Source organism: Rousettus aegyptiacus, unplaced genomic scaffold (genome assembly GCF_014176215.1).
Source record: "Rousettus aegyptiacus isolate mRouAeg1 unplaced genomic scaffold, mRouAeg1.p scaffold_m13_p_2, whole genome shotgun sequence".
NCBI classification, from domain to species: Eukaryota; Metazoa; Chordata; class Mammalia; order Chiroptera; family Pteropodidae; genus Rousettus; species Rousettus aegyptiacus.
In genome coordinates, this window is record NW_023416295.1 from 37512405 (window position 1) to 37538903 (window position 26499).

General features: G+C 32.9%; 1 protein-coding gene across 1 annotated transcript in view; it reads right to left on the reverse strand.

Moving 5' to 3' along the window:
* Positions 1-5488: 5488 nt before the first annotated feature.
* Positions 5489-26499, reverse strand: part of FSIP2 (fibrous sheath interacting protein 2) — a 77088-nt gene continuing 56077 nt past the window's right edge. Inside the window, exons 17-20 of the mRNA XM_036235845.1 lie at positions 24468-24950; positions 18659-18759; positions 17400-17559; positions 5489-5686 (exon numbers count right to left, since the gene is read on the reverse strand). Coding sequence (XP_036091738.1) covers positions 5489-5686; positions 17400-17559; positions 18659-18759; positions 24468-24950 — 942 coding nt within the window. The remainder of the gene's footprint in view (positions 5687-17399; positions 17560-18658; positions 18760-24467; positions 24951-26499) is intronic.

The following is a 26499-nucleotide window of genomic DNA, read 5'->3' on the forward strand; positions in this document are numbered from 1 at the left end:
AGAATTCTTACTTTCCATTTTACAGTGAGAGTAAGTAACCTGTCCAAGGTAAAATAGCTAGTAGATGACAAAGTGAATATGTACCCTGGTATATTTGTTTCCCAAGTCTGTGTTATTATTCACATTATAATGCTTAGATATGAATTAACCAAAAAACATGTATTTGAATATGCACTTCATAATAGAAGGAATACACTATAGCAGGTGACTAATGTAAATGATAAAGGAAGATCAATATAGTTATACTAAATATTTACAAAGTCAAATTCTAAAAACAAAAAGACAGTCTGATCTTTGGGCCAAGATATTCTGACAGTCTAATAAACTTTAGTTATGATGATGCTACTTTGCCCAGTAAGAACAAGTTCATGTTTTAGTGGAACTGATTTAGGCAACTGGGTGATAATTTATTTAAACTTAGAGATTAGAAATTAACCATGTTTTAATCTTTTCTATTTAAAATTGTAGCATAATGCACATCCTGTACAAAAATCTTTTTATATATTTTATCAAATTTTTGTTATAATTCATACAAAATATTCCATTGAAAATATAAAATTCTATGAAGTTTGAGCAATAATATACTTGTGGAGTCATTACCACAATTAAGAAAAAGACCACATCTAACATGCCAAGAAAAGAGCCTTTATGCAGCTTTGCAGCCCAACCCTTTATCTGCCCCTGGCTGCAGACAATCCCTGATCTATTCCTTATGACTTATATACATTCCCGTTTTCTGGAATTTTACCTAAGTGGAATCATGTAGTATATAGTTGTTTTGTTTATTTTATTTTACAGAAGAAAATTATTTTTAGATTCATTCATGTCATTGCATGCATCAGCATTGTAGAGTGGTATACCATTGTATATACCATCATTTTTAACCTGCTTATCCGCTGAACATCTTTATGTGCTTATTAGCCATCTATAATTTTTTTTTGTAAAGTGTCTGTTAAAATATTTTGCCTTTTTCTAAAGAAATCTTTTCTTAACTAGATGGCAAATAATTTTTCAAATATTTTCTTTCAGAAATTTTACAGTATTAGTTTTTACATTGAGATCTATGATCCATTTAGAAGAGTAAATTTTTGTATACTGTGTCAGGTAAGAGTTTATGTTCATTCTTTTTTTTTTTTTTTTGGCATATGGATGTCCATAGAGAATAAATTTAAGTATAGATTTCGTGAAATCAATTCTTTTTATTTTTCTGTTGTCACACATGTCTGCCGGCTTCATCCAATTTCTAACTATTATAAACCGTGGTGGTGGCAAATGTAGCTCCAAATAAAGAAGTTCCCATTTTGTTATGTTCTTTTATACCTTTAACTCCTGAGTAATAATACAGTGGCTGGTCCCCACAAACAAGAAAATACTTTCCCAAAACTCATTTGGCCTTGTGTTTGGATTCTTTTTCCATCATTTTTGCTCTGTGTTTATAAAACTATGTGGTGGGTGGTAGAAAGTGGTTCTTTCTCACTCACAATTCTTTTCATCTCTGCTCAAGTTAGATGAGTTTTTGCAGCACTATTTCAAGCAGCATTATGATGCTATTTTAGAGGGAATTGGTAGTTGGCCATCATTTAATTCATTGCTTGTATTCATTTAAGGTCATCTTGGGAGGTTGTTGCCACTGTTTAGTTTCGGCATATGTTTAGGTTTTCTTTGAGTAAAATTTCTTTGGCTATTTTGTCAAGTGTCAGCAGGTAAGGGAGGAGGAAAAGTAGTTAGCACTTGGTCACTTGCTACCATCTTTCTAGATTTTGGGTATCTTTTCTTGCTAATAAAATTATTCAGAAAAACCTTCAAAGCTTTCTTAATGTCTTTCCTAGTGTTTAATATTTAGCATTATAAAAAGTCTTTATAAATATTCTTCATAAAAATTTTACTTGCACTGCTGTTTTTGAGATCTATTTTTCTATATATTTCACTTTTTCCCCCCTTGTCCAAGTCATAATGGAATAATATCGTCGTTTCGGTTAATTAGCTTTTCAACTTGATAAGGTCACTTAAATTTTTAACAGTTATCATATGCTAACATTATGAAAGGGTCCAGAAGAGGTATTTAGCAATGTCATTTGAATGAATTAATAGATTCTCAGTCATCAGATAAACAATTATTGCATAACAGGTCTTATTCCTTAATCATATGGTGCTTAATTCATATAATATTTGACTAAATTGAATGAGACCATGTTGCTTACACTTCTCACATTTGATTGTTACAAGGTTTTGAGAATGTGTTGCCTTTGCTTATTTATTAAGAATTCATTAGAAAAGGGTTTTGAAACATTATCTGCACTTGTAAAATGATTGAAATTGAGGATAGACAATGTCTTTTTGTTCTTATGTGAAAATTTCATTTCGTTTAAATATTGACCTCACTTTCAGTAAAATGCAATAATTTGTTTTGTATAAATGAGCTAAAAATATTGACTAGTGTGCTATAGTAATCATGAGAACAATGTACTTATTACCTAATATTGTTATTAATAATTAAACATGGACTCCCAGCTTATTCAAAACATAACATAGAAGCATAATGTTCAGCAATTCCCAAATATGTTTGAAATGTGACTACTTGAGGAAGCATACCTAAAATACTCAGTGGATACTTGTGAGCAAATTAAAAATTATTTTGTTTTCTTTTCTTGTTTATTCTATTGAGAAAATGAATCAATAAAATCCTGACCGTAAAGCTGGAAATGTGTAAGAGAATCTGATCATTATTTCATATCATGTGATTATATAATCTACTATAGTGAGGAGATATGCAACTGAGAAACTAAGCACTTCTGTGGAAGCCAGAAAATTAAAGTGAAATTCATATTCAGAACTTTCCTACTCAAATGCGTTTGATATAGTAAGAGAAAGAAGGCTTGTAAGTATGCATTGTTATATAATTCCTTCTCTAACATTGCTAAATTAATAATTATTTCAAGCATTTGGTGGTTAAAAGTGCTTGAAAAAATGTGATGTCAAAATATAAAAGAAGTGATTTTTAATGTTAAAATTGATATTAAACAAATAATGAATATTTGAATTCTACAATGTATTTAATTTTACATATTAATTTTAACCTCAAGAATATTTTTTATTTAAAGAAAAATAGAATGCTACTCAGAGCTAATACCACTGTTTCAATTTTCCATATCACCTTATAGACTTCTACTGATATGCATACATATTCATGTCTCTTAATGCGTTTTTATATCTGACTTCCAGATTCTTTTCTATGTTGCTATAACAGCATTCTTTATTGTTATTTCCATTAGTTGCATGTTCATTTTTTTTATTACAAAAGATATTTGTATTTTCATTTTTAGCAAATTGATTTATAATTCCTACAGAATGGAAAGTTCAGTAACTTAAAAATTATGTGATTTGGTACATTTAGATTTGTTTTTCATCTTTCTTTTATGTTCTGCTTACATTAGCCATAGCACTTATTATATAGTATTTTGGTTACTATCAATTAATATTTATTCCTTGTATAATATATTGAGCCACAATCTCCAGCTGTTTTTCTTATTCTTGTATTCCTCAGTGCCTGAGACATAGTAGAAGCTTAGTAAATATTTAATGCAATCCCCTTCACGGTATTCAACAGCATCAGATTTAAATCTAAAATCTGTTCTGCTTGCAGGCAGTGTTGCGGGGATAGCTCAACAAAGGAACAATGGTGCCTGCCAGCACTTTATTCTCAAGAGAGAGCTGACCCCTTTAGTCCTTAATCTAAAACCAGACAATTCAGTTTCTCCCTGTATGTCCATGGCACTTTTCATTGGTCTCTAGCAATCCTCCATCTCAGTGGACACAATTCCTACTGATTGTCATAGCCAGATGTTATGATTACTCTTTCCTGCACTGAAAAGTACTTTCCTGAAAGTACTTTCCTAGAGTACTTTCCAGCACTCTAGGCTGGGGAGCTGGATATGGGGCTGGGACCCCTCACACCTCAGGAGGGACTTCCACAGCTGAGCTATTCTTCCCAATTTTTAACTGCAACGAATGGGTGTGAGACCCACCTATTTTGCATCTCTGCCCCTCCCACCAGTCTTACCTTGGCTTCTTTATATCCTTAGTTATAGGAGTTCTATTCAGCTAGTCTTCAGATGGTTCTCAAAGATGATTGTTCTATAATTTAGTTGTAATTTTGATTTGGTCATGGGATGTGAGCACCGTGTTTACCTATTATTCCATCTTTACTGTAAGTATTCCTGAAAATAGTTTTGTACTGGACTGCCAGTCAATTCTCCTCAATTGTCATTGTTGTAAAGGCCTCCATCTATAAGTTGTATGATTTTGTATGGTCTTTGAGATCAAATAATTTATGAGATTATTATGAAAAGACTAACTTACTAATTGAATAATGTAATTATCATTGGAATGTAAACATTCTATATAATCATCTTTTTCTCTGGAGCTCCCTGTCATAACCTCACTAAATTTACAAAAGGAAATTCAATTATATAAAACAAAATTTTCTCAGGTGCTCCTGCTCTAGCACTGGCTTTTGTCAAGAAAATTTTGGATAAAACAGAATATATTATATTTTTCAAGATTCATGAGTCAGTATTAGGGTAAATAGTGACGATAACTGACATTCTTTGGTGTTTGGTCCACCCTTTTGGACCTTTGAAGGAAGATCCTTATTAAATTCCAGAGGCAAACATGCTGAAGTTGGATTCATATCACAAAGTAGCAAGTAAACAGATTTTGAAAAGTTTATCACTGAACTTACTATCTTGTTAAAATTCTCTTCTTTACTTTTTGTTTTTACAAAAAGTCTTGATATCTTTTGTCTCATTAAAATATTTATATAAAGGTTTGAATAACTTTAACCAATGCCTTACTTATTGATGGTATTTTACACAGAAAGGTACATTGTCTGGAAAGGGTTTTTTTAGTCATGAGGGTCATTTCATGCATATCTAGTATTTTATGGACAATAATTATTTACTTCTATATGGTGATTTAGGCATAGTTAGAGCTATGCTTGGATGGATGATTATTATAAAATTTTATCTGCCGGTGAGAAAAACTGATTTATTATATCTTTTATAAATACTTTTATTTGAACATACAAATATACCTTTAACAGTGAACCAATTCGTTTCATACTGTATCATAGACTCTAGCTTGAGTTTAATCTGAATTGCTAACTATTTTGGTAAAAATATCCTCTAAAAATTTAACAGAAAAAAATACGAGTTCATTTTCTAGTGGTGTGAGGGCTGACTGGTTTACTAGGTATGCTTTTTGTCTCTTCATCCTCATGGCACACTGCTAGCATGCAGCATCTTCACACCAAATGCCTATCAAAAGCAATCAAACCCTTCTCTTATCCAGGCCTCTATTTTACTTTCTTTTGTTCTTAATTTCTTGCTCAATATTATATGAATCATTTTATAGAACACCATGTTGTTATGCTTTAAAAACCATTTTATTTTCCATGGAAAATAACATAGTTATATCAGGTATAAAAGCTTCAGTACTTGTCCTTGTAAGATGGTGATGAAGATTTGGAAATGCTTGTGTTACTTCGAGAAAACACTTTTGAGAGAGCTGAAGATACCTTTGCCAGCATTTTAGATCCTTGTTTGGAAATGGTGGGGTTGGAAGTTTCTGTGGATATAGCAAAAAAGTAATATAGATGTTTATTAGACATGTTAATATTACAATCATACTATAGCATTGATGACTTAGAATTTAGAAATTGACATTTATAAACTACTTTATGGGTTTAAAAAACATTCACAAAGATTCTTTTGATTTGATCCAACACTCCTCTAAAGAGAACAAACAAATGATGGCTCTCCATTTTTAGACACTGAATCTTGGTGAGGTCAAATCCCTTGCCTAATAACACATGAGTAGCAAGAGGCCAAGTAGGGAATACGGTCTAGCTTTCTGATTCTTTTGGCATCAATATACCTATTGCACACTGATGCTCTTCTAGTTAGGTGTGCAAAGAATGCCTTTCTTTTTGTAGCAGAAACCTCTGTGAAAAAGCCTGATGAGCTACAAACTCACATGGTAAAGTAACTTTCAACTCTCTAAAGTGAGGATGTTTACTTCAGAGTGCTCAGGTGAAAATAGAAGTGCATTAAAACGGCTAAGATTTCTCACCTACTTGGGGTACATTTTTAGTTGATTAACTTCAAGTGATTTTTTTTGGTTATGAGAGATGAGTCCCTGAATTCATTTTTCTGTACCACTTATTCAACATGTGGGCTCTTAGAGAATATATTTTAATTTAACAAAATTATTTTATATGGAAAGACAGAAGTGAACATTTATGTGCTTTTCTGAAACTTTGATAGGATGTGAAAGGACATGAAAATACACAGTAAAAGCCCATATTTTCTTAAGTGTAGTACATGCCCAAAATCATGACTGTACCTCTTTCAGTTGCCTAGATTTATCTTTTCTAGCAAGATAATCTAAAGTTAAAGCTAAAATAGCTGACAGCAAATTTAACCATAAATAAAGAACAAAAAAGTCTGTGTAAGTTTTTTGTTTAACCTGTGCTATTATTTTTTCAAATGACATAAGAATTAAAAAGGAATAGGTCACAACCTACAACAAATAAGACAAAAGCATGGCTGAAAGAGAAGATGGACAGTGTTAAAAAGTAAGATATGTTTTACTAGCACGAGTCTTGCAAGGCATTGTTGCAAGACTTCTGAAATTCTCATTGGAGAAGTAAAGAGTGTCTGTTCTTGAAATATGGCTGTCTGTTTAAAATGCAGATTTCTGGGCATTCTTGCTCAGAGTTGCTAGCTTATGCAGTATAGAGAAGGTCCTGAAATCTGCATCGTTAAATGTATCCTGGGTAGCTCTCATGCAAAGAAATTCCTGGAAACACACTGAGACACTGCTCCAAATCTGCATTCACTATTAGATTCCTGCATCTTATTCAAAACTGGTGGGTGGCCAATGTTCCAGGATAATGGCATACATGAAGCCCATCCCCAGAGAGAACAGCAAATCTTTATGTTCATCAATTAATAGCTCTTTTCACAGCAAAACTGTAGGCTATCATTGTCATTACCCAAGTGTACTTTATCCTGGGAAGCAATGATAGCTATATGGAACCACCATATGGAAGGAAGAAATAATGTAAAATCAAAATCAGAAGATCTGTTTTTGAGCCCTAAAAGCTGTATATATTTGGACCGTGTAACCTCAGGCAGTTGTAAACCTTTAGTTTCTCTTTTGTAAATTAAGACTTTAAGATTTGCGAAAGGGGAATAATAGGGTGTAGGAGATATGTACAAGGTTTTTTTTTTTTTTTTTTTTTTTTTTTTTCCTCTTTTGGTCCATGAAATGTTTCACAAAAGCTTTGAAATATTTGATGTTAGGAATTTTCACATAAAACTTCTATCTCTGGCTTCTTTTGAAAAATGCTAAAACCTGCATTGGAAGACCTTGCAGATCTAAGCATAAAGAAATTGTGAATAGAGGAATGTTTCTTGATGCCTCTGAGATTGCTCTACCCAGTCTCTGATTTGGCCTTGGAAACTGGTTTATGTTCGCCTAGACTCCATATATACCAGTTAGAGTCTATTGAAAAAATATTTAACTTAATACTGTTTGAATACTCTGGGTTTTGTTCCTGAGAACTTCCTGTGACAGCGGGGAAAGGAAAAATAGTATTTTTTTTTTTTCCTAAGGCATAAACAGCATTGACTCAAACCTGATTTTATTTTCACCAAAAAGTCAGAGAATTTGGGCAGATAGAAGAAATTAGTTTTAATGTATAAACAAAGGGAACAAAACTGAAATAGGTGAGATTCCTAGAATTTTGGAGCATGTCTTAGCCGTTCATTTAGGAATTATGAAAGATGAAGTGCAATGTGGGAGAAGCAGACCCTGTAGCTTAGTAGTTATGCACCTGTGCACAAGCACACAATTGCTGTGGGCCTATTTGTTTACGTGTAAATGAGAAGTTACCCCAGGCCCTGTCCAGCTCTAACACTCTGATTCTACATAGCTAATTAAAAGTGGATAATTCAAACAGAAGAAGGTACTAGTTATATGAAATACTTTGAAAACCTGGAGAATTTTGAGGGAATACCAAGAGAAAGTCTGGTGGAGTTCTACAGAACTAGAAGTCGTCTTAGTTCCAAGGGAGGATAATATGCCAGTAAAAAAAAGAAAATCAGGCCAAGGAGGTAGAAATGATACAGTGAGAAAAAAGTTTCACAAAGACCCACAACTAGAGAGGAAGTTAATATGTTAGGGAGTCAGAAACCCGAGTTTGAGTCTTAGCTTCACTACATAGAGCTGTGTGAATATTAGCAAATTAACTCTAACTTCTCTTTCAGTTTCCTCATATGTAGAATGTGAATGAAACTATCTTCCCTGCTTGCCTCGCAAGAGAACTCAGTGAGGTGTCTTATATGTAAAAACTATGTATTTTGTAGTCAGGTCATCAAGAGCCAACACAAGCGCTCACTCTCTAAATTAGCCTTTGGGCCAATGTAGATTCTAGGAAAAAAAAAAAGTGGTAGTAAAACCTCAGTTAACTCATATATGAGAGCGACTGGTTATTTGACCTGACAAAATTGATAAAATTTCATTGTTGATAATCTTTCTAAAGTGTCTGACTCTATACACATGTAATTGAACTGATTCAGACATCCTATTGATTGTGCAACACATCAACTTGAATATCTAATGGATACCTCAATCTCAATATAACCCAAACAGAATTTTTATGTCCTCTTTCCCTGCTAGTTACTCCCATGGTCTCTCCTAGTTTATTAAATGCCTTGTTCTATTATATGCTCATTTAGGCTCTTGGAAATACAACTGTGATCTTCGTGGAGAGAGAAAGTGAAAAAACAATTAACAGTCAGATAATCATAAGTGCCAGGGTGAAAAACAAACAGAGAAGTGGATTAGTTAGTAACATGGTGGGAATGAAGACCTCATTGAGAAGGAGACATTAAAGATCCGAAGGTGAGGAATGAGCAGCGCAGATATAGAAGGAAAAGCACTGCAGGAGGATCAGCAAGTTCTAGAGCCCTGGATGCCTGGAATGTCTAAGGAGCAGCAAGGAGGTCAGTGACGCTGGAGCAGAGTGAGCCAGGAGGGGAAATAAAGGAGGTGCTTAGAGATACTAGGGGTTTGGGGTAATGTCCAGGTGATGTAGGGTTTTGCAAGCCATTGTAATTTCTTTCGTTTTTGGCACAGGTAACAAGGGAAACACTTATTATCTGAAATTGTCTTGTTTATGTCCTTACCCGTTGACTCCCTGCCCTAAGTTACAATGTAAATGCTATGAAATCAAGGACTTTGTCAGACTTGTTCTCTCACATGGGATGTGACACAAAGGAGATGATCAGTAAATCTTTGAATGAATAAATAAATGATTTAATTGGACGACTGCAATATTATCGAAGGATATAAGAATTAAGCATGATCTTTGCAACAAAGTTGGAAAAAACAAAACAAATAATAGCCTGTGATTTCATAATATAGGTATTATATGATTATTGTGACACCTTCTGGTTATGGTATGTTCATAGAATTCTGGCATATTTATTGCTATATTATGAATTATCTTAATGAAAATGATTTCCACTTCCATTTTCCATAAGAGAATATGTTTCTCAACTCACTCCTGGAGTAGATTAACAGTAAACACAGCACTCTATCTCTTGTACTTACTATTATTGTAACCACATTGATCTGCTTTGGATTCAACAGAGAACCAAAAAGTCCTCACAAATGTTTGAAGGAGTCCGTACTAAAAGATTAAACAGTGAAGTCCACACTAGTCAGAATTTAATGTGAACAAATAAATTTAGCTTTAAAAGCCGTGTGCGTGTGCGTGTGTGTGTGTGTGTGTGTGCGTGTGCGCGCACATGCGCTCGCACGCGTGCGTATTTGTATGTGTGGGTGTATTTAGGTAGGGCTAAGCGCTAAGGAGACTAACCTCTCAAAAAATTATTAAATCCTAATATCACTTGTTCTGGCTTAGAAACTATCATATGATACATCTTTATTTTGTCGTATTTCTCACAGGAGCACGGTACATGTAAATTTATATCATACCACATTTTTGAACATTTTAATGGCAATTCAGATAAGTCAAACTAGTTGACTCATTTTAACACTTTAGTGATGTAGGACTGGATCATTTCCTAAAGTAGATAAGCTAACAGGGGGGGAAAGAACAGTATTAATTTTAGGTTTGATAACTTAAAAAATTATTGAAGCAGTAAACAGTCTTCTTTTGAATATTTTCTAATTAAAATTAAAAGTAATAAATCCAACCTTGTGATATACTAGCATGTGTGCCTGGGGTACAATCTGCAGTCTCACTAAAACAAAAGAAAAGAGTATTTAATTTTCTGTGTATTCGATGAATAAAGGAATTACCAGTTAAGCAAAAAACAACCTGTCAGTCATTCTCCACATAGAAGTAAACTTGGAATAGTATATCCTTGAATTTCCAAATTAAATAAAAATTGACTTTTTTATCCACTTTAAAAATTTTGGTTAAATATATAACATAAAATTTACCATTTTAAACTAGTTTAAGTGTACAGTTTTGTGCTTTGAGTACATTCACATTGTTGTGCAACCATTACCACCATCCATCTCCAGAACCTTTTCATCTCCCCCAACTGCAGCTCAATACCCATCAGTTACTAACACACCATTTCCCTTTCTCTTTATCCCCTGGAACCAGTATTCTGCTGTCTGCTTCTGATTTGGCTACTCTAGGTGTCTCATATAAATGAAATCTATAATATTTGTATTTAATGTTTTGAGAAACTGTTATACTATTTTCCACAGAAACTGAACCATTTTAAATTTCCAACAGCAACATAAACGAGTTTCAATAATAAGTGATAACACTTGTTATTTTCTGGTATTTTAAAAATAATTATCCTAATGAGTGTGAATAGCATCTCACTGTGGTTTTGATTTGCATTTCCCTAATGAATAGTGATATTGAAATCTTTTTTATGTACTTATTCCCATTCGTGTATCTTCTCTGGAGAAATATCTATTCAAAGTTCTTTGCCCAGGTCTTAATTTTTTTTTCTTCTTTTTTTTTTGGGGGGGGGGGGGGTGGTGTTGGTGAGTTATAGGAGTACTTCGTACATTCTAGATATATCAGATATATGATTTTCAAATCTTTTCTCCCATTTACTGGTTTGACTTTTCACCCTATCCTTTGAAGCACAAAATATTTTAATTTTGGTTAAGTCCAATCAATTTATATTTTATTTTGTTGCTTGTGCTTTTAGTGTCATATCCAAGAACTTATTGCCAAATCCAATTGTGTGTCATTATACAGTTTTCCCAACACCATTTGTTACAAAAGACCGTTCTTTTCCCATTAAATGGTCTTGGCATGCTTATAAAAAATATTTTAATCATATATGGTCTACATGTCTGTCTTTAAGTCAGTACACCCCTGTGGTTTTTTTGTTCAATTTATTGGGCTGATGTTGGTTAATAAAATCATAGAGCTTTTAAATGTGCAATTCAATAATACATTATCTATATATTGCGTTGTGTGTTCACCATCCAATGTCAAATCTCCCGTCACCATATATTTGATCCTCTTTACCTTTATCTACCTTACCCCACCCTCATTTCCTTCTGGTAACCAATAAACTATTGTCTGTGTCTATAGTATATCTGTGAATTTTTGTTTGTCTTATTCATTTGTTACTTTCAATTTTATATCCCACATATGACTGAAATCATATGGTTCTAAACTTTTTTGTTTGACTTATTTCACTTAGAATGATTATCTCAAGATCCATCCATGTTGTCACAAATGGCAGTATTTCACCTTTTCTTATGGCTGAGCACTAGTTCATTGTATACATGTACCATATCCTCTTTATCCAGTCATCTATAAAAATACATTTTGATTGTTTCTATGTCTTGGCCACCATGAATAGTGCTGCAGTGAACATCAGACTGCATGTATCTTTATGGATAAGTGTTTTCAAATTTTGGGGGTAGATATCCAGACTAGGATGGCTAGGTCATATGGTAACTCTATTTTTAATTCTTTGAGAAACCTCTATACTGTTTTCCAGAGTGGCTGTAGCAATTTACATTACCACCAGCAGTGTATGAGGGTTCCTTCACTCCTCCAACCCCTCCAACACTTGTTATTACTTGTCTTGTTGATAATAACTATTCTAACAGGTGTAAGGTATCTCATTGTGATTTTAATTTATATTTCACTAATAGCTGATGAAGTTGAGAATCTTTTCATATATCTCTTAGTCTTCTTGGGAGAAGTGTTCAAGTGTCCTGCTCAGTTTTTAATTGGATTTTTTTTTGTTGTTGAGTTGTATGAGCTCTTTATATATTTTGGCTATTAGCCTGTTATCACATTGTTTGCAAATATCTTCTCCCATTCAGTTGGTTATCTCTTTGTTTTGCTGATGCTTTCTTTTGTTGTGCAGAAGCTTTTTAGTTGGATATACTCTCATTCATTTATTTTGCCTTTATCTTTCTTATTTGCTTTGAGGTCAAAATCTTCTCTAAAACCAAGTTGCATGAGTTTAGGAACTATGTTTTTTTCTATGAAATTTATGGTTGCACGTCTAATATTTAGATCTTTGATCCATTTTGAGTTAATTTTGCTGTATGACAGCAGTCTAGTTTCATTCTGTTGCATGTAACTTTCCAATTTTCCAAGCACCATTTATTGAAGAGTCTTTCCCTTCTCCATTGTATTTTTGGGCTCCTTTGTCAAAAATTATTTGCCCATACACAGGGGCATTTATTTCCGGGCTCTCAGTTCTGTCCCATTGGTCTATGTGTCTGTTTTTCTGCTAATGCCATGCTGTTTTGATTATTGTCACTTTATAGTATAATTTGAAGTTAGGCAGTGTGATGCCTCTGGACTTGTTCTTTTTTCTCAGGATCGCTTTGGCTATTCAGGGTCTTTCGTGATTCTATACAAATAGTACCACCTTGTTTTAATCACCGTGCCTTTGCAGTAAATTTTGAAAGCAGGAAATCTGACTTGTTCTTCCTTTTCAAGATTGTTTTGGCTACTAGGAGTCGCTTGAGATACCTATAGATTTTAGAATGATTTTTTTCCTATTTCTGCAAAATATGTCAGCATTTTTATAAGGATTGCATTTGTTATGTCAAATACTTTGCATAATATTGATTTTCAAACAATTTAAGTCTTCTACTCTATGAACATGAATGTTTTTCCATTAGTTTGTGTCTCCTTTAATTTCCTTCAGGAATATTTTGTAGATTTTAGTATACAAGTCTTTAGCCTCCTGGTTAAGTTTATTCCTAAGTATTTTATTTTGTTTAATAGTAGTGTAAATCACATTTTTTAAAAAAAATATAGTTTCCTTTTTATATTGTTCATTGTTAGTGTATATAAATGCAAGTGATTTTTCTGTGTTGATTTTGTATCCAGCAACTTTGGTGAATTCATTTATTAGTTCTAAAAGGTCTTTTGTTTGTTTGTTTCTCTTTGTGTTGAATCTTTAGAGTTCTCTACATTAAAGATGTCATCTGTGAACAGAGATCACTTTACTTCCTCTCTTCCAATTTAGGTGCCTTTTGTTTTCTGCTTAATTGCTCTGGCTAGTACTTCCAGTACTATGTTTAATAAAAGTGGTAAGAGTGGCACCCTTGACATGTTCCTGAGTACAATGCCAGTTGCAGGGATTTTCTATATATGAGTTTTATTATATTGAGGTAATCTTCTTCCTAGTTTGTTAAGTGTTATCTTGAAAATTTTGTCAAATGGTTTCTCTGCATTAATTTAGATGAGTATGTGTGTGTATATGTTTTTCCTTCTTCTTGTTAATGCGTTGTACTACATTGATCCATTTTTATACATTGAATTTCTCTTGTAATCTTGGTATAAACCATACTTAGTCATAATGCATAATCCATGTAATGTGCTGTTAAATTCTGTTTGCTGGTATTTTGTTAAAAGACTTTTTCATCTATATTCGTTAGGGATATTTGTCTATAGTTTTCTTTTAGTGTCTTACAACTGTAAGTTTCCCTCTTAGCACTAATTTCACTGTATCTCATAAGTTTTAGTGTATTGTGTTTTTGTTTTCATTTGTCTTAAATATTTTCTAATTTCCCTTATGATTTCTTGTTTGACTCATTGGTTGTTTAAGAATGTGTTATTTAATTTCTACATATTTGTGAATTTTCCAGTTTTCCTTCAGCTATTTAATTTTAATTTCATTTCATAGTTGAGTAGAAGAGATAGCTTATATTATTTCAATCTTTTAAAGTTTATCAAGGCTTTTTTAGTGGTCTACATATATGGTCTATCCTGGAGACTGTGTCATGTACATTTGAGAAAAACATATATTCTGCTTTGTTGAGTGGAGTGTTATGTATATATCTGTTAGTTCTTTTGGTATATAGTGTTGTTTAAGTTCACCACATCTGTCTGATTATTCTATCCACTATTGAAAGTTGTTTATTTGTAATTGTTATATCTTTGGTGAATTGACCCTTTTATCATTATATAATAATGTTCTCCATCTCTTATAATAGCTTGCTGTTTAAAGTGCATTTTGTTTGTTATTTGTCTAGCTGCCCTTTCTCTCTTTTGGTTTATATTTTCATGAGATATCTTTTCCAATCCTTTCACTTTTGACTTGTGTGTATCCTTATATCTGAAGTGAGTCTCTTACAGACAATATGTAGTTGGAACCTGTTTTTAAAGCCAAGTCAATCTTTTTCTTTTATATACATACACACACACTCATCTAAATTACATATATACACATACTCTCGTCTAAATCAATGCAGAGAAACCATTTGGCAAACCATTGGAGTGTTAATCAATTTACACTTAACATAATTATTAATAGGAAAGCAATTACTTTTGCCATTTTGTTATTTTTCTGTAAGACTTTTACTTTTTTTCATCCCTCATTTCCTCCACTACTGCCTTCTTTTACAGAGACATTTTTATTCCCTTTTCACTTTTTATGCATATTCTATAGATATTTTCTTTGTTATTGCATGGATTACATATAATATCCTAAAGTTTTGACAATCTATCTTAAATTGACAGCAACTTAACTTTAATACAGAAATTCTACTCCTTTATGGATTAACCTCCATCTCCTTTATGTTATTAATGTCCCAAATTATGACTTTATGTATTCTGTACCCATCAACAGATTTATAATTATTTTTATGTATTTGTATTTTTATATCCTATAGAAAAAAAAGTAGAGTTATGAACCAAAATTATAACTGTTTTTTTTTTCAGCTTTATTAAAATGTAATAGATAATTAGTTGTTCGTTTTTACATTTTACAATTCAATGAGTTTTTTCATTTATAGTTGGCATACAGTAATATATTGGTTTCAGATGCATAATATAGTGATTAGAGATCTATATAACTCACAAAGTGATCACTAAATCTAGTACCTCTCTTCCCCCTTACATATTTAGTACAATGTTTTTAACTATTTTCCTTATGCTGCATTTATATGTCCATGTCTATTTTGTAACTTTCCATTTGTACTTCTTAATCCCTTTGTCCTTTTTCACCAACCCCCAACAACCCTCCCCTCTAGTAGCCCTCAAAATATTCTCTGTATCTATAAGTTTATCTCCATTTTTGTTTACTTTGTTCTTTAGATTCAACACATATGTGAAATCATGTGATATTTGTCTTTCTCTATCTGACTTATTTCATTCAGCACAATATCCACTAGGTCTATCAAGGCGATGTCTTTTTCCATCCCCTTCCTTTTTGTCTGTGTGTGTCTTTTAATCTGAAGTGAGTCTCTCATAGGCAGCATATGTAGGGGTCTTATTTTCTTATCCATTGAGCCACCCTACCTTTTGGTTGGCACACTTAATTCTTTTCCATTTGAGGTACTTGATAGGAATATGATTATTACCATTCTTTATTCATGTTTTAATACATGTTTTTTTTTTTTTTCTTCTTAAAGAAGTCATTCCAACATTTCCTGTAGTACTGGTTTGATGACAATAAATTCCTTTAGCTTATTTTTGTCTGAGGAGCTCTTTATCTTCCTTCGACTCTAAATGATAGCTTTTCTGGATAAAGTATTCTTGATTGTAGATCTTGGGTTTTCATCACATTGAATAGTTTGTGCCAAGACCTTCTGCACGGTTTCTTTTGAGAAATCAGCTGCCAGTTTTATAGATGCTCCCTTGTAACTAACTAACTGCTCTTCTCTTGCTGTTTTAAGATTCTCTCTTTGTATTTAACCTTTGGCATTTTAATTATGATGTTTTGGTGTGGTCCTCTTTAGGTTCCTGGTTTTTGGGATTCTCTGAGCTTGCTGGGGTTTTATGTCTATTTCCTTTATGAGGTGAGGGAAGTTTTCAATCATTATTTCTTCAAACAGCTCTTCAATATCTTGCTTTCCTTCAGGTACCCACATGACACAGATATTTTTACATTTAATTGTGTCCCATAGGCTCCTTATTTTATTATTATAGTCTTGCTTTTTTTCTTGCCATTCTGATTGAGTGTTCTCGGGTTCTCCATCCTCTGTATTGGTGGTTCAATCCTTTTCTTTATCCACTCTGTTTATTCCACCTAATATACTCTTTATCTCAGATAATATGTTCTTCATTTCTGACCGGTTCCCTTTTTTAATTTCCATTTTCATTTTTATGTTTTTTACCTATTTTTTAGAGTTCTCACTGAATTCATCTACTCTTTCCCTAAGTTCATTGAGCATCTTTATAACCAATGTTTTGAACTCAGCATCTGTTAGATTGCTTGACTCCATTATCCCTGGATCTCTGTTCTGTTCTGTCATATGATTTCTGCTTCTTTGTCTTTCCATTTTGGCTGTCTTTCTGTGTCTGTTTCTATGTACTAAGAGAAGTTCCTAAGTCTCTTGGTCCTTTTAGTGTGACTTTGTATAGTAGATGTTTAGCAGCACAGTCTTGAGAGGGGTTCAGCTGCAGGCCAAGTTTAGCCCCAGCCAATTCCCCTCTGGGGCCACCTGTTAAGATTCAGCAAGCAATTTACAGATGCTGTGCTTTTAGTTGTTTCAAGCAGCCATGCCAGAAACTGCAGTCAGATGCCACCAGTGTGAGTTTTGGAGCTGGGTCAGCAAGGAGCCCCGGACTTGCAGAGAACACAACTGGATATGGCTTGGGTGTGTCCGTGAATTGGGGGACGTGGAGTTTCAGGGAATCTTCTGGGCAGAGGGACCTCTGTTACCCAACTCGATGAGGTTTCAGCTATGGCAGTGGCTGAGTTCACACTGAGAGTGAGGAGAGCTCAACAGAGGAACAATGGATACTGCTGGCTCATCTGCCCAGGAGAAAGCCTCACCTCCGGCTCTCACTCTGACAACTCAGCATCCTCCTGCAAGTCCCTGGTGTCCCCCTACCCCTAGCAGCTGACTCGGCTCTGGTGCTCAGAGCAAGGAGGTCTGTTGCCGAGGAAGGCCACATGGAGATATGGCTCCTCTAAGAGGCTTCTACAGCTGCCGGCTGCTACTGTAGCCACTGGCCCACTCAGCTGCTCGGGATCAGGCAGCCTTGTGTCTTTGCCCCACTTCCACCTTTTATTGTTGCAGGGTGATTTCTTATTTATCTCCCTGGTTGTAGTGCTTCTGGTTCATCTAGATCCCAGGTGACTTAGCCTGCTGTTTGCTCCATGTTTCTGTCACAACTTTGATTTGGTTGCAAAGCTTCTATCATCTATGCCATTTTTTCCCCTTCTTGGTAATACTGGTTTTTATATTTGCCCATGTTTTTATCTTCTAGAGAACTTTATATGTTCATATGATTTGAGTTACTGTTTAACATCCTTTCATTTCAACTTGAAGGACTCTTTCTCGTATTTCTTGTAAGCTATGTTTAGTGGTAATGAATGTCTTCAACTTCGTGTGTGTGTGTGTGTGTGTGTGTGTGTGTGTGTGTGTACAATAGCTTAACTTCTCATACCCATTGCTTTTCTCATAATAGAAAATGCTACTTCTCCCAGGTTATACAAATTCTTATAAACCTAAGGACAATTTTGATAAGTTTTAACTATTCTACATATAGTTATTGATTAGATTCCAAGTCTATGGCATACTTTGGTCTCTCTGTCCTCTATAAATGCCACACAGTCCAGACTCTGCTTCTATACTCATTCAAACTTGTACTGTCTTCTCTTCATGTTAGTACTGTCCATACTTACAGTCCCACATAAAACTACATTGTTTTCTAGAATTAATCTCTGAATGCACCAACTTGCACTGCTCCCTCTCTCCTTTGGATTCTTTCTACAGGCAGTTATACCACTAGAACAATTAGCTACTTCAGAGATTTGAACAGGAACTCTTAGGGAGGGTGGTACAGATACCTATTGTCACATAGTGCTTATCTCCTGGGTTGAAAACAAATTAAAACATGCTAGTAAATTCTTGATCCAAGACACTGCTATACTAGAAAGGATGTAAAGGGTAGAAAAATAAAAATGGGAGACCAAGTAGAAAGGAGCGGCCTTAGGAAGTATCCACAGTGGGGAGCTAAAAAGGAAAGGAAAAGAAGGAATGAGGGAAGGTTTAGAACTGAGTACTTGCCTACTCGTAGTTTTACCTGGGACCCCATTTTTCCCATAAGCATCACTTCTACCTCAGATTTCTACTAGTATATTGCTTTAATTTTATGTACCCGGCAGATGAACTCAGATCTTCTTGGTTGTATGAAGATGAACTCATAACTCTGTGTATGAAGTAATGTGTTGGTTCAGTAATAAGATTTTCTTCTTCTTTCTGGAAAAGCAAAAACCAAGTATTATGTAGAGTTTGATATGTACTTTCTCACTTTATTGGAATAGTATACATTCTAAAATATAATGAGGAAAACATTTTAAAATTATTTGAAAGATGGATGAACTCAATAATTCTAATTAAAATGTCCCTTTTCTATATAATTCTTTGGAAATGACTTAGTGAAGATGATATTTATTATATTAATCTATTGTAAAGATAAACCTAGCACAATGTTTGAAGAATACAGTTATCCATTTCTGCACTTTACTGATATTTTTAATCATACTTTACTGAGTTCAAAAGTAAAAAGAACAGATATAACTCTAGCCAATTCAGAAGTTTTTCAGGTCAGTCATCATAACCTGAACTCTAATCCCTTTGTCAGGAAGTCATATATAATTTCATCGTCATATCTTTTATGAGAATACCATTATTTCGATGTCAGCTAGAATCTCAAAGTCTTCTATTATCATGGTTCACATAATCCATTAGACTTTCCTTAATATTATATTATAACATTTCCTTTTTCTTAATTATTATTATGTAAAGTTCAAGTACGACATTATAATTCAATATTTGTATACACTAAAAAGTGATCACCTTCTAAAGTCTAGTTACTATCCATCACCATCTAATTAACCTCTTTTCCCCCTTTCATATCGCCCAACCCTTACCCTCTGCTAACCACTGATCTATTCTCTGTATCTTTGAGTTTGTTTTTCTGTCTACTTTTGATTTCCACAAATGAGTAAAATCATATGGTATTTTTCTTTTACTTTTTGACTTATTTCATTTAGCATTACACCCTTAAGGTCGATTTATTTAGTCACAAATTGTAACATTTCATTCTTTGATATGGCTGAGGAGATTCCATTATATATATATATATATATATATATATATATATATATATATATATATATTACCACAATTTCTTTATCCATTCTTTCATTGATGGACATTTAGATTGTTTCTATATCTTGGCTATTTTAAATAATGCTGCATAAATATTGGAGTGCATTTATCTTTTTGAATTTGAGTTTTCATATTCTTCACATAAATACCAAAAAGTGGAATAGATCATGTGGTAGTTCTCTTCTTAATTTTATGAGGAAATTCCACTGTTTTCCATAATATAGAGCCAAGAACTGCATCAATTTAGGGTTTCAGCAACAGTATACGAAAGTTCCTTTTTTTCCCACATCCTCACCAACACTTATTTCTCGTCTTTTTGAGAATAGCCTTCTAACAGATGTGTAGTTTTGATTTGAAACTCCCTAATAATGATTCAAACATCTTTTTATGTATCTATTGGTCATCTGTATATCTTCTTTGGAAAAATGTCTACTCTGATCTTCTGCCCAATTTTTAATCAGGTTCTTCTTGCTGTTGAGTTGTATGAGTTATATAGATAGATGATAGATGATAGATGATAGATAGATAGATAGATAGATATAGATATATTTAGATATTAACCCTTTATTGGATGTGTGATTTGCAAATATCTTCTTCCATTCAATAGGTTGTCTTTTTATTTTAATGATAGTTTTATTCATCGTGCAGAAACTTTTAGTTTGATGTAGTCCTATTTGTTTAATTTTGCTTTTATTTTTGTTTTGTTTCCCTTGCGTTTGTAGTCAGATCCACAAAAACATCAAGACCTGTGTCAAGGAACTTGCTGCTTATGTTTTCTAGGAATTTTATTATTTCAGGTCTTACATTCAAGTTTTTAATCCATTTTGTGTTAATTTTGTGCATGATGCAAGATACTAGTCTAATTTCATTCTTTTAAATGTGGCTGCCCAGTTTTCCCAGCACCATTTATTGAAGAGACTGTCCTTTCTCCATTATGTGTTCTTGACTCCTTTGTCATAAATTAATTGCCCGACATATGTGTGTTTATTTCTGGCCTCTCAATTACATTCATTGGTCTGTGTGTCTGTTTATGTGCCAATACCATACCATTTCAATTACTATAGCTTTGTAGTATAGCTTAAAATCAGGGAACATAACCTCAGCTTTGATTTTTTCTCAAGATTGCTTTGGACATTTGGAATCATTTGTGGTTTCATTCAAATTTTAGAATGATTTGTTAGTTTTGTAAAATTTTGTTAAAGATAGCATGGAATCCATAGGTTGTTTTGCATAGTATCAACATTTTTAACAACACAAATTTTTCCAATTTATGACCAGGGAGTATCTTTCCATTTTTTGTGTCTTCAATTTCTTTCAGTAGTGTCTTATAGTTTTCAGTGTGTAGATCTTTCACCCCCTTGGTTAATTTATTCCTTATTTCTTCATTTCTTTCATAGTTATTAGAATATAGAAATTACACAGATTTCCATATATCGATTTTTTTATCTACAACTTTATTTATTTGAACAGTTTTTCTGGTGAAGTCTTCAGGGTTTTCTATCTATAGTATCATATCAACTGCAAATAGTGATAGTTTTATGTTTTCCTTTCTGATTTAGATGCATTTTATTTCTTTTCATTGCCTAATTGCTGTGGATAGGACTATGCTGAATGAATATGATGACAGTAGGCATCCTTGTCTTAGTTTTGATCTTAGAGGAAAAGCTTTCAGCTTTATACTATTGAGCATGGTGTTTGCTGTGGGCTTGCTATATATGGCTTTTATTATATTTCCTCTATACCCATTTCGTTGAGATTGTTTATCATAAATGTTTAATTTTATCAAATACTTTTTCTGTGTCTATTGAAAGGATCATATTAGCTTTAGATTATCCTTCATTATGTTAATGTGGTGTGTCATGATTAATTTGCAGATGTTGAAACTTCCTTGCATCCCTGAATAAATCCTACTTGTGGTGTATAACCCTTTTGTTGTATTGTTAAATTCAGTTTGCTAATATTTTGTTGAGAATTTTCACATCCTCATTCATCCAAGATATTGGCCTATAACTTTCTTTTTATGGTGTATCATCCGGCCTTGTAAAATGTGTTTGCAAGCATTTCTTCCTCTTCAATATTTGGGAAGCTTTTGAGAAGGATAAGATTTAAATTGTCTTTGAATATTTAGAAGCATTCACTAGTGAAACCATCTGATCCTGGACTTTCATTTGTTAGGAGGTTTTGATTACTTATTCAATCTTTTTACTAATTGATCTATTCAGGTTTTCTATTTTTTCATGGTTCAGTCTTAGAAGGTGGTATGTGTCTAGTGAATTATCTATTCAAGGTTGTCCAATTTGTTGGTGTATTAATTCTTTGTAGCTTCTTGTGGCGTGTTACATATTTGTTGTATCAGTTGTAACTTCTCTTTTATTTTTGATTTTATTTGAGTCCTCTCTCTTTTTTTCTTGGACAGTCAAGGTTTGTTGATTTTATCTCTTTAAAGAAAAAGTTCTTAGTTTCATTGGTGTTTTCTATTGTCTTTTAAGGCTCTTTTTCATTTATTACTGCTTTGGTATTTATTATTTCCTTTCTTGTACCAACTTTTGGCTTCATTTTTCTAGTTAATGTAGATATAAAGTTAGATTTTTCTTATTTCTTGAGGTAGGCCTGTTTTGCTATGAACTTTCCTCTTAGTACTGCTTTTAATGCATCCCATACATTTTGGTATGTTTATTTCTGTTCATTTCGAGGCATTTTCTTTGACTTTTTTTTTATGACTCATTGATTGTTCGGTAACATGATTAATCACCATGTTTTTGTGGTTTTTCCAGTTTTTTTCTTGTAATTGATTTCTAGTTTTATATCATTGTAGTCAGAAAAGATGCTTGATATAATTTCAGTCTTGAATTTATTGACCTCTGTTTTCTAGCATCACATGTGATTTATCCTGGACAGTGCTCATTGTGCACTGTCCTTGTATATTTTGTTGCTTTTGGATGAAATGTGTCTGTCTGTATGTCCATCTAGTTCATCTGGTCTAATGTGTCATTTAAAGCTGATGTTTCCTTATTGATTTTGTCTCTATGACCTATCCATTGATGTAAGTGGATGTTAAAGTCCCGTTATTATTGTACTGCTGTTAGTTTCTCCCTTTAGGTCCATTAATATTGCTTTTACATATTTTGTTGCTTCTATGTTGAGTGCATATATTTTTATATGTTATAATATCTTGCTTGGTTGACCCTATTTATCATTATGGTCCTTGTTTTAATGTCTATTTTGTCTGATCTGAGTATAGCTATACAGCTTTTAGTTTCCGTTTTCATGGAATATTTTTTTCCATCCTTTACATTCAACCTGTGTGTGTGTAGAAGGTAGCACATAGATGGGTCTTGTTTTTTTATTCATTCAGCCATTCTGTATCTTTCGATTGGTGGATTTAGTCCACTTCCGTTTCAAGTGGTTATTAACATTACTTGTTATCTGGATGTTAACATTCTGTTCCTTTCTTCTCTCTGCTCCTTTCTTCTCTCTTTCTTCCCTGTGGTTTGATAGCTTTGTTTAGTGTTATGTTTAGGTTCCTTTCTCACTTTCTTTTGTGTGTTTTCTATAGATTTTTCCTTTGTGGTTACTGTGAAGTTCACATATAACATCCTAAATATATAACAGTTTATTTAAGTTGATAGCAACTTAAATTTGAACGCATTCCAATCATTTACATTTTTACTCCCCTTTTGTTTTATATTTTCGATGACACATTTTACATTTACATTTATTTTATGCTTCCCTTAACTAATTATTGTGATTTTAGTCCATTTTACTTCTTTTGTTTTTAACCTTTGTACTTGCTTTATAAATGATCCACTATCTTTGCTATATATTTATGTTTTCCAGTGAGATTTTACTTTCATATGTTTTCTTATTAATGAGCACATTTTCTTTCAAGCTTAGAAAAGTCCCTTTAATGTTTTTTTTTTTTTTGTAAGACCAGTTTAGTAATGATGAATTTTAGCTTTTGATTACTTGGAAAATTTGATAACTCCTTCAATTCTGAATAACTTACCAGGTAGAAAACTCTTGGCTGGAATTTTTTTTTTCTTCAGCATTTGGAATCTGACATGACACTCCCTTCTCATCTGTAAAGTTTTTGCAAAAACTTCTGATATACTTATGGAGTTTCCCTTGTATGTAACAAATTGTTTTTTTCCTGCTGCTTTTAAGATTCTCTTTATCATTATTATTATTATTATTATTATTATTGTTTATTTTTAAAAACTATTTCAGTTATAATGTATATTGATGTGGTTCTCTCTGGAGTCTTCTTATTTGGAACTCTCTGGACTGGATGTGTACTTACTTTCCCAGATTAGGGAAATTTTCAGCCATTATTTCTTCAAATAATTTTCAATTCAAACCTGGACAATTTGAATTTGTGTGGACTTTTTTACTTCTTTCTACCTTGGCCCAACTTCTGATCATAGTCTACCTGCATAAGGCTTCTCTACACAGAATGTTCAATGGATATTTACTAGCCAAAATACAAAAAGGATGGAATATTTTAACTAATAGATATAATTAGCTTTCATTTCTCTCATATGGTTTCCTTTTCTTATTTTCCTTGGGGTTCTAAAGAATCTAGGTCTCTTTCCATTATCTGCTTTCCCTCAACTGAGTTTTATGGCTTTATCTGTTATTTCTCTTATTTTATAAATATTACCAGGCTTAGGAGAAGACCAGAACCATTTTAGTATGCCTTTCTTCCTAATTAAGGTATATTTTCAACAGAATTTCTGAAGATCTCTACTCTTTCCATAGATATATGGTCACCGACAGTCATGTTTTTCACTCACCTTATACTGTGGCTTTTTCTCCCAAGAGTCTGTTACAGCCTTGGTTGTTGAGCGGGTAGTCATGTGAAGCTCAGCAACAGCTCTTTCAACTTGTCTCTCCTTACGTTCTATTGTGTGATTTGAGGTTGCTTCAATACTTTCAATATTTGCACTGGATGTGGGCTGACAACATTTACTTATTGATAAAAATTTTTTTAGGCTGTTTGTGCTTACTGTTGGCTTGGGAGAAACAACTTTGCTTTTTATTGGCTTTGTGGCTACTTTCACTTGATCTTCATGTTGTTCTTCTAAACATTCTTCTTGGATAACCTCTCTTATAACTAATTCATTTTCATCAGACATTAGTCCCTCTTGTGAGTCACTTTCAATATCATGAGCTACTAATCTGACGATGAGATCATTTTTGTTCTCAACATCTTTTAAAAGCTCCACCTTGGTGATATCAGGCTTTCTTATATTCTGAAATGAATTTCTGCAAACAGCCTGGAATTGAAGATACAATGAATATATTAAAAACAAATGCCTCGATCACTTTTCCTATGGTTATGTTGTAATATAGCTATGTTAAAATGATTTCTAATTTCAGTTTATGTAGTCTTACCTTCACACACTACTTACTTGTATTTTAGCAATATTTTAAGAAGAAGAAACAAATGAAAATTGTATGACATATTTGGCATCTATCATTTCTTTTACATTCAGAGATCATATAAATCTACCACAACTTATTGCAAAGTATAGAAGATCTAACATAGATCCTTTTCCCTTAAACTTTGTATTTTGTCACATCATAATTTACTTTTTTTCTCATTTACTTCTAAAGTTTTAGGACAAAAATACACAGGATAATCTATTTTTCTAAAATCCTAGTAAGGGATCATAGAGAAACCCAGTATTTTTAATTAAAAAAAAAATTAAGTTATAATCTAATCTTGATTTTTGAAAGATGAATAACCAAAATTGTAAAGGTCTTTGACACTATAATCCCCATCCTTCCATTCCTGATCCTTTGGACATATTTTTCAAAAGAATCTTCATAGCACAAATCTTGTTTCTCCCATCCCTAATCAAATCTCAGTTTGCATTTTCAGTATCTAAAGACAGATCAAAGAAAACTGTAATTAAATAACAGAATTCTTCCACTTTTGTGGCCTTTGACAATGCCATGGAACCTCCAAATAGACTTAAGAATTGTAGATCTCAACATGACTGTACCATTGTAAGCCAGTTTTCAGAGAATAGTGCCCTAAAAGAATGTCTTCTGTGTAAACAAAATATATCAACTGCCTCCTTGAGAAATTAAAAAACAATCAATTTTAACTTTCTGTGTTAGTGGAAGGAATTAATGGTTTAGAAAATCCAAAATTATTCTATAGGGCTTTGGAATTTATTACTATATATGTTTTAATAATATATATTCCTAGTATATTGGGAATTTATGCTACCTCAGAACAGAAAATAAAGTTCTAAGGTGGAGCCAACAAGTGTCTGGGTTCTCTGATCTAATCTACTGTTTTGCATCTTCTCTGTGTCTAGGCTGGAGACAGAAAGCATTCGTACCCAGGTTGGTACTAATCACATGTCTTAACAGAGTTCTCTGTCTGCTTCATATATATATATATGAAAAAAAAATATATATAAATATATATATGAAAAATATATATATATAAATATATATATATATATTTTTTTGTAGGAGGGCTTTTTTTCCCCTTAAGATGACAGGGGTAATTATTTGGTTTAAATATTCTCTTCCTGCTTTCGGTGGTCTACAAATGACTTAAGCAAAGAAAGATGGTAACAAAGAGTAAGATCTGTGACAGACATTTTCACTGATATTAAAAATTGATTGTTGAGTAATGTTTTACTATAGTCTGTTCACACAAATTTTACTCCCAAGGGATTACTTCTATGGAAATGGAGACTACCAGGTAATATGCTAATGCAATAATGAGAACTCATATGGAAGAGGAAAGTTTTTAGCTAAAAAGACCTTTATCTGATTCAAAAAATTTAGGACAAAAGAGATGAA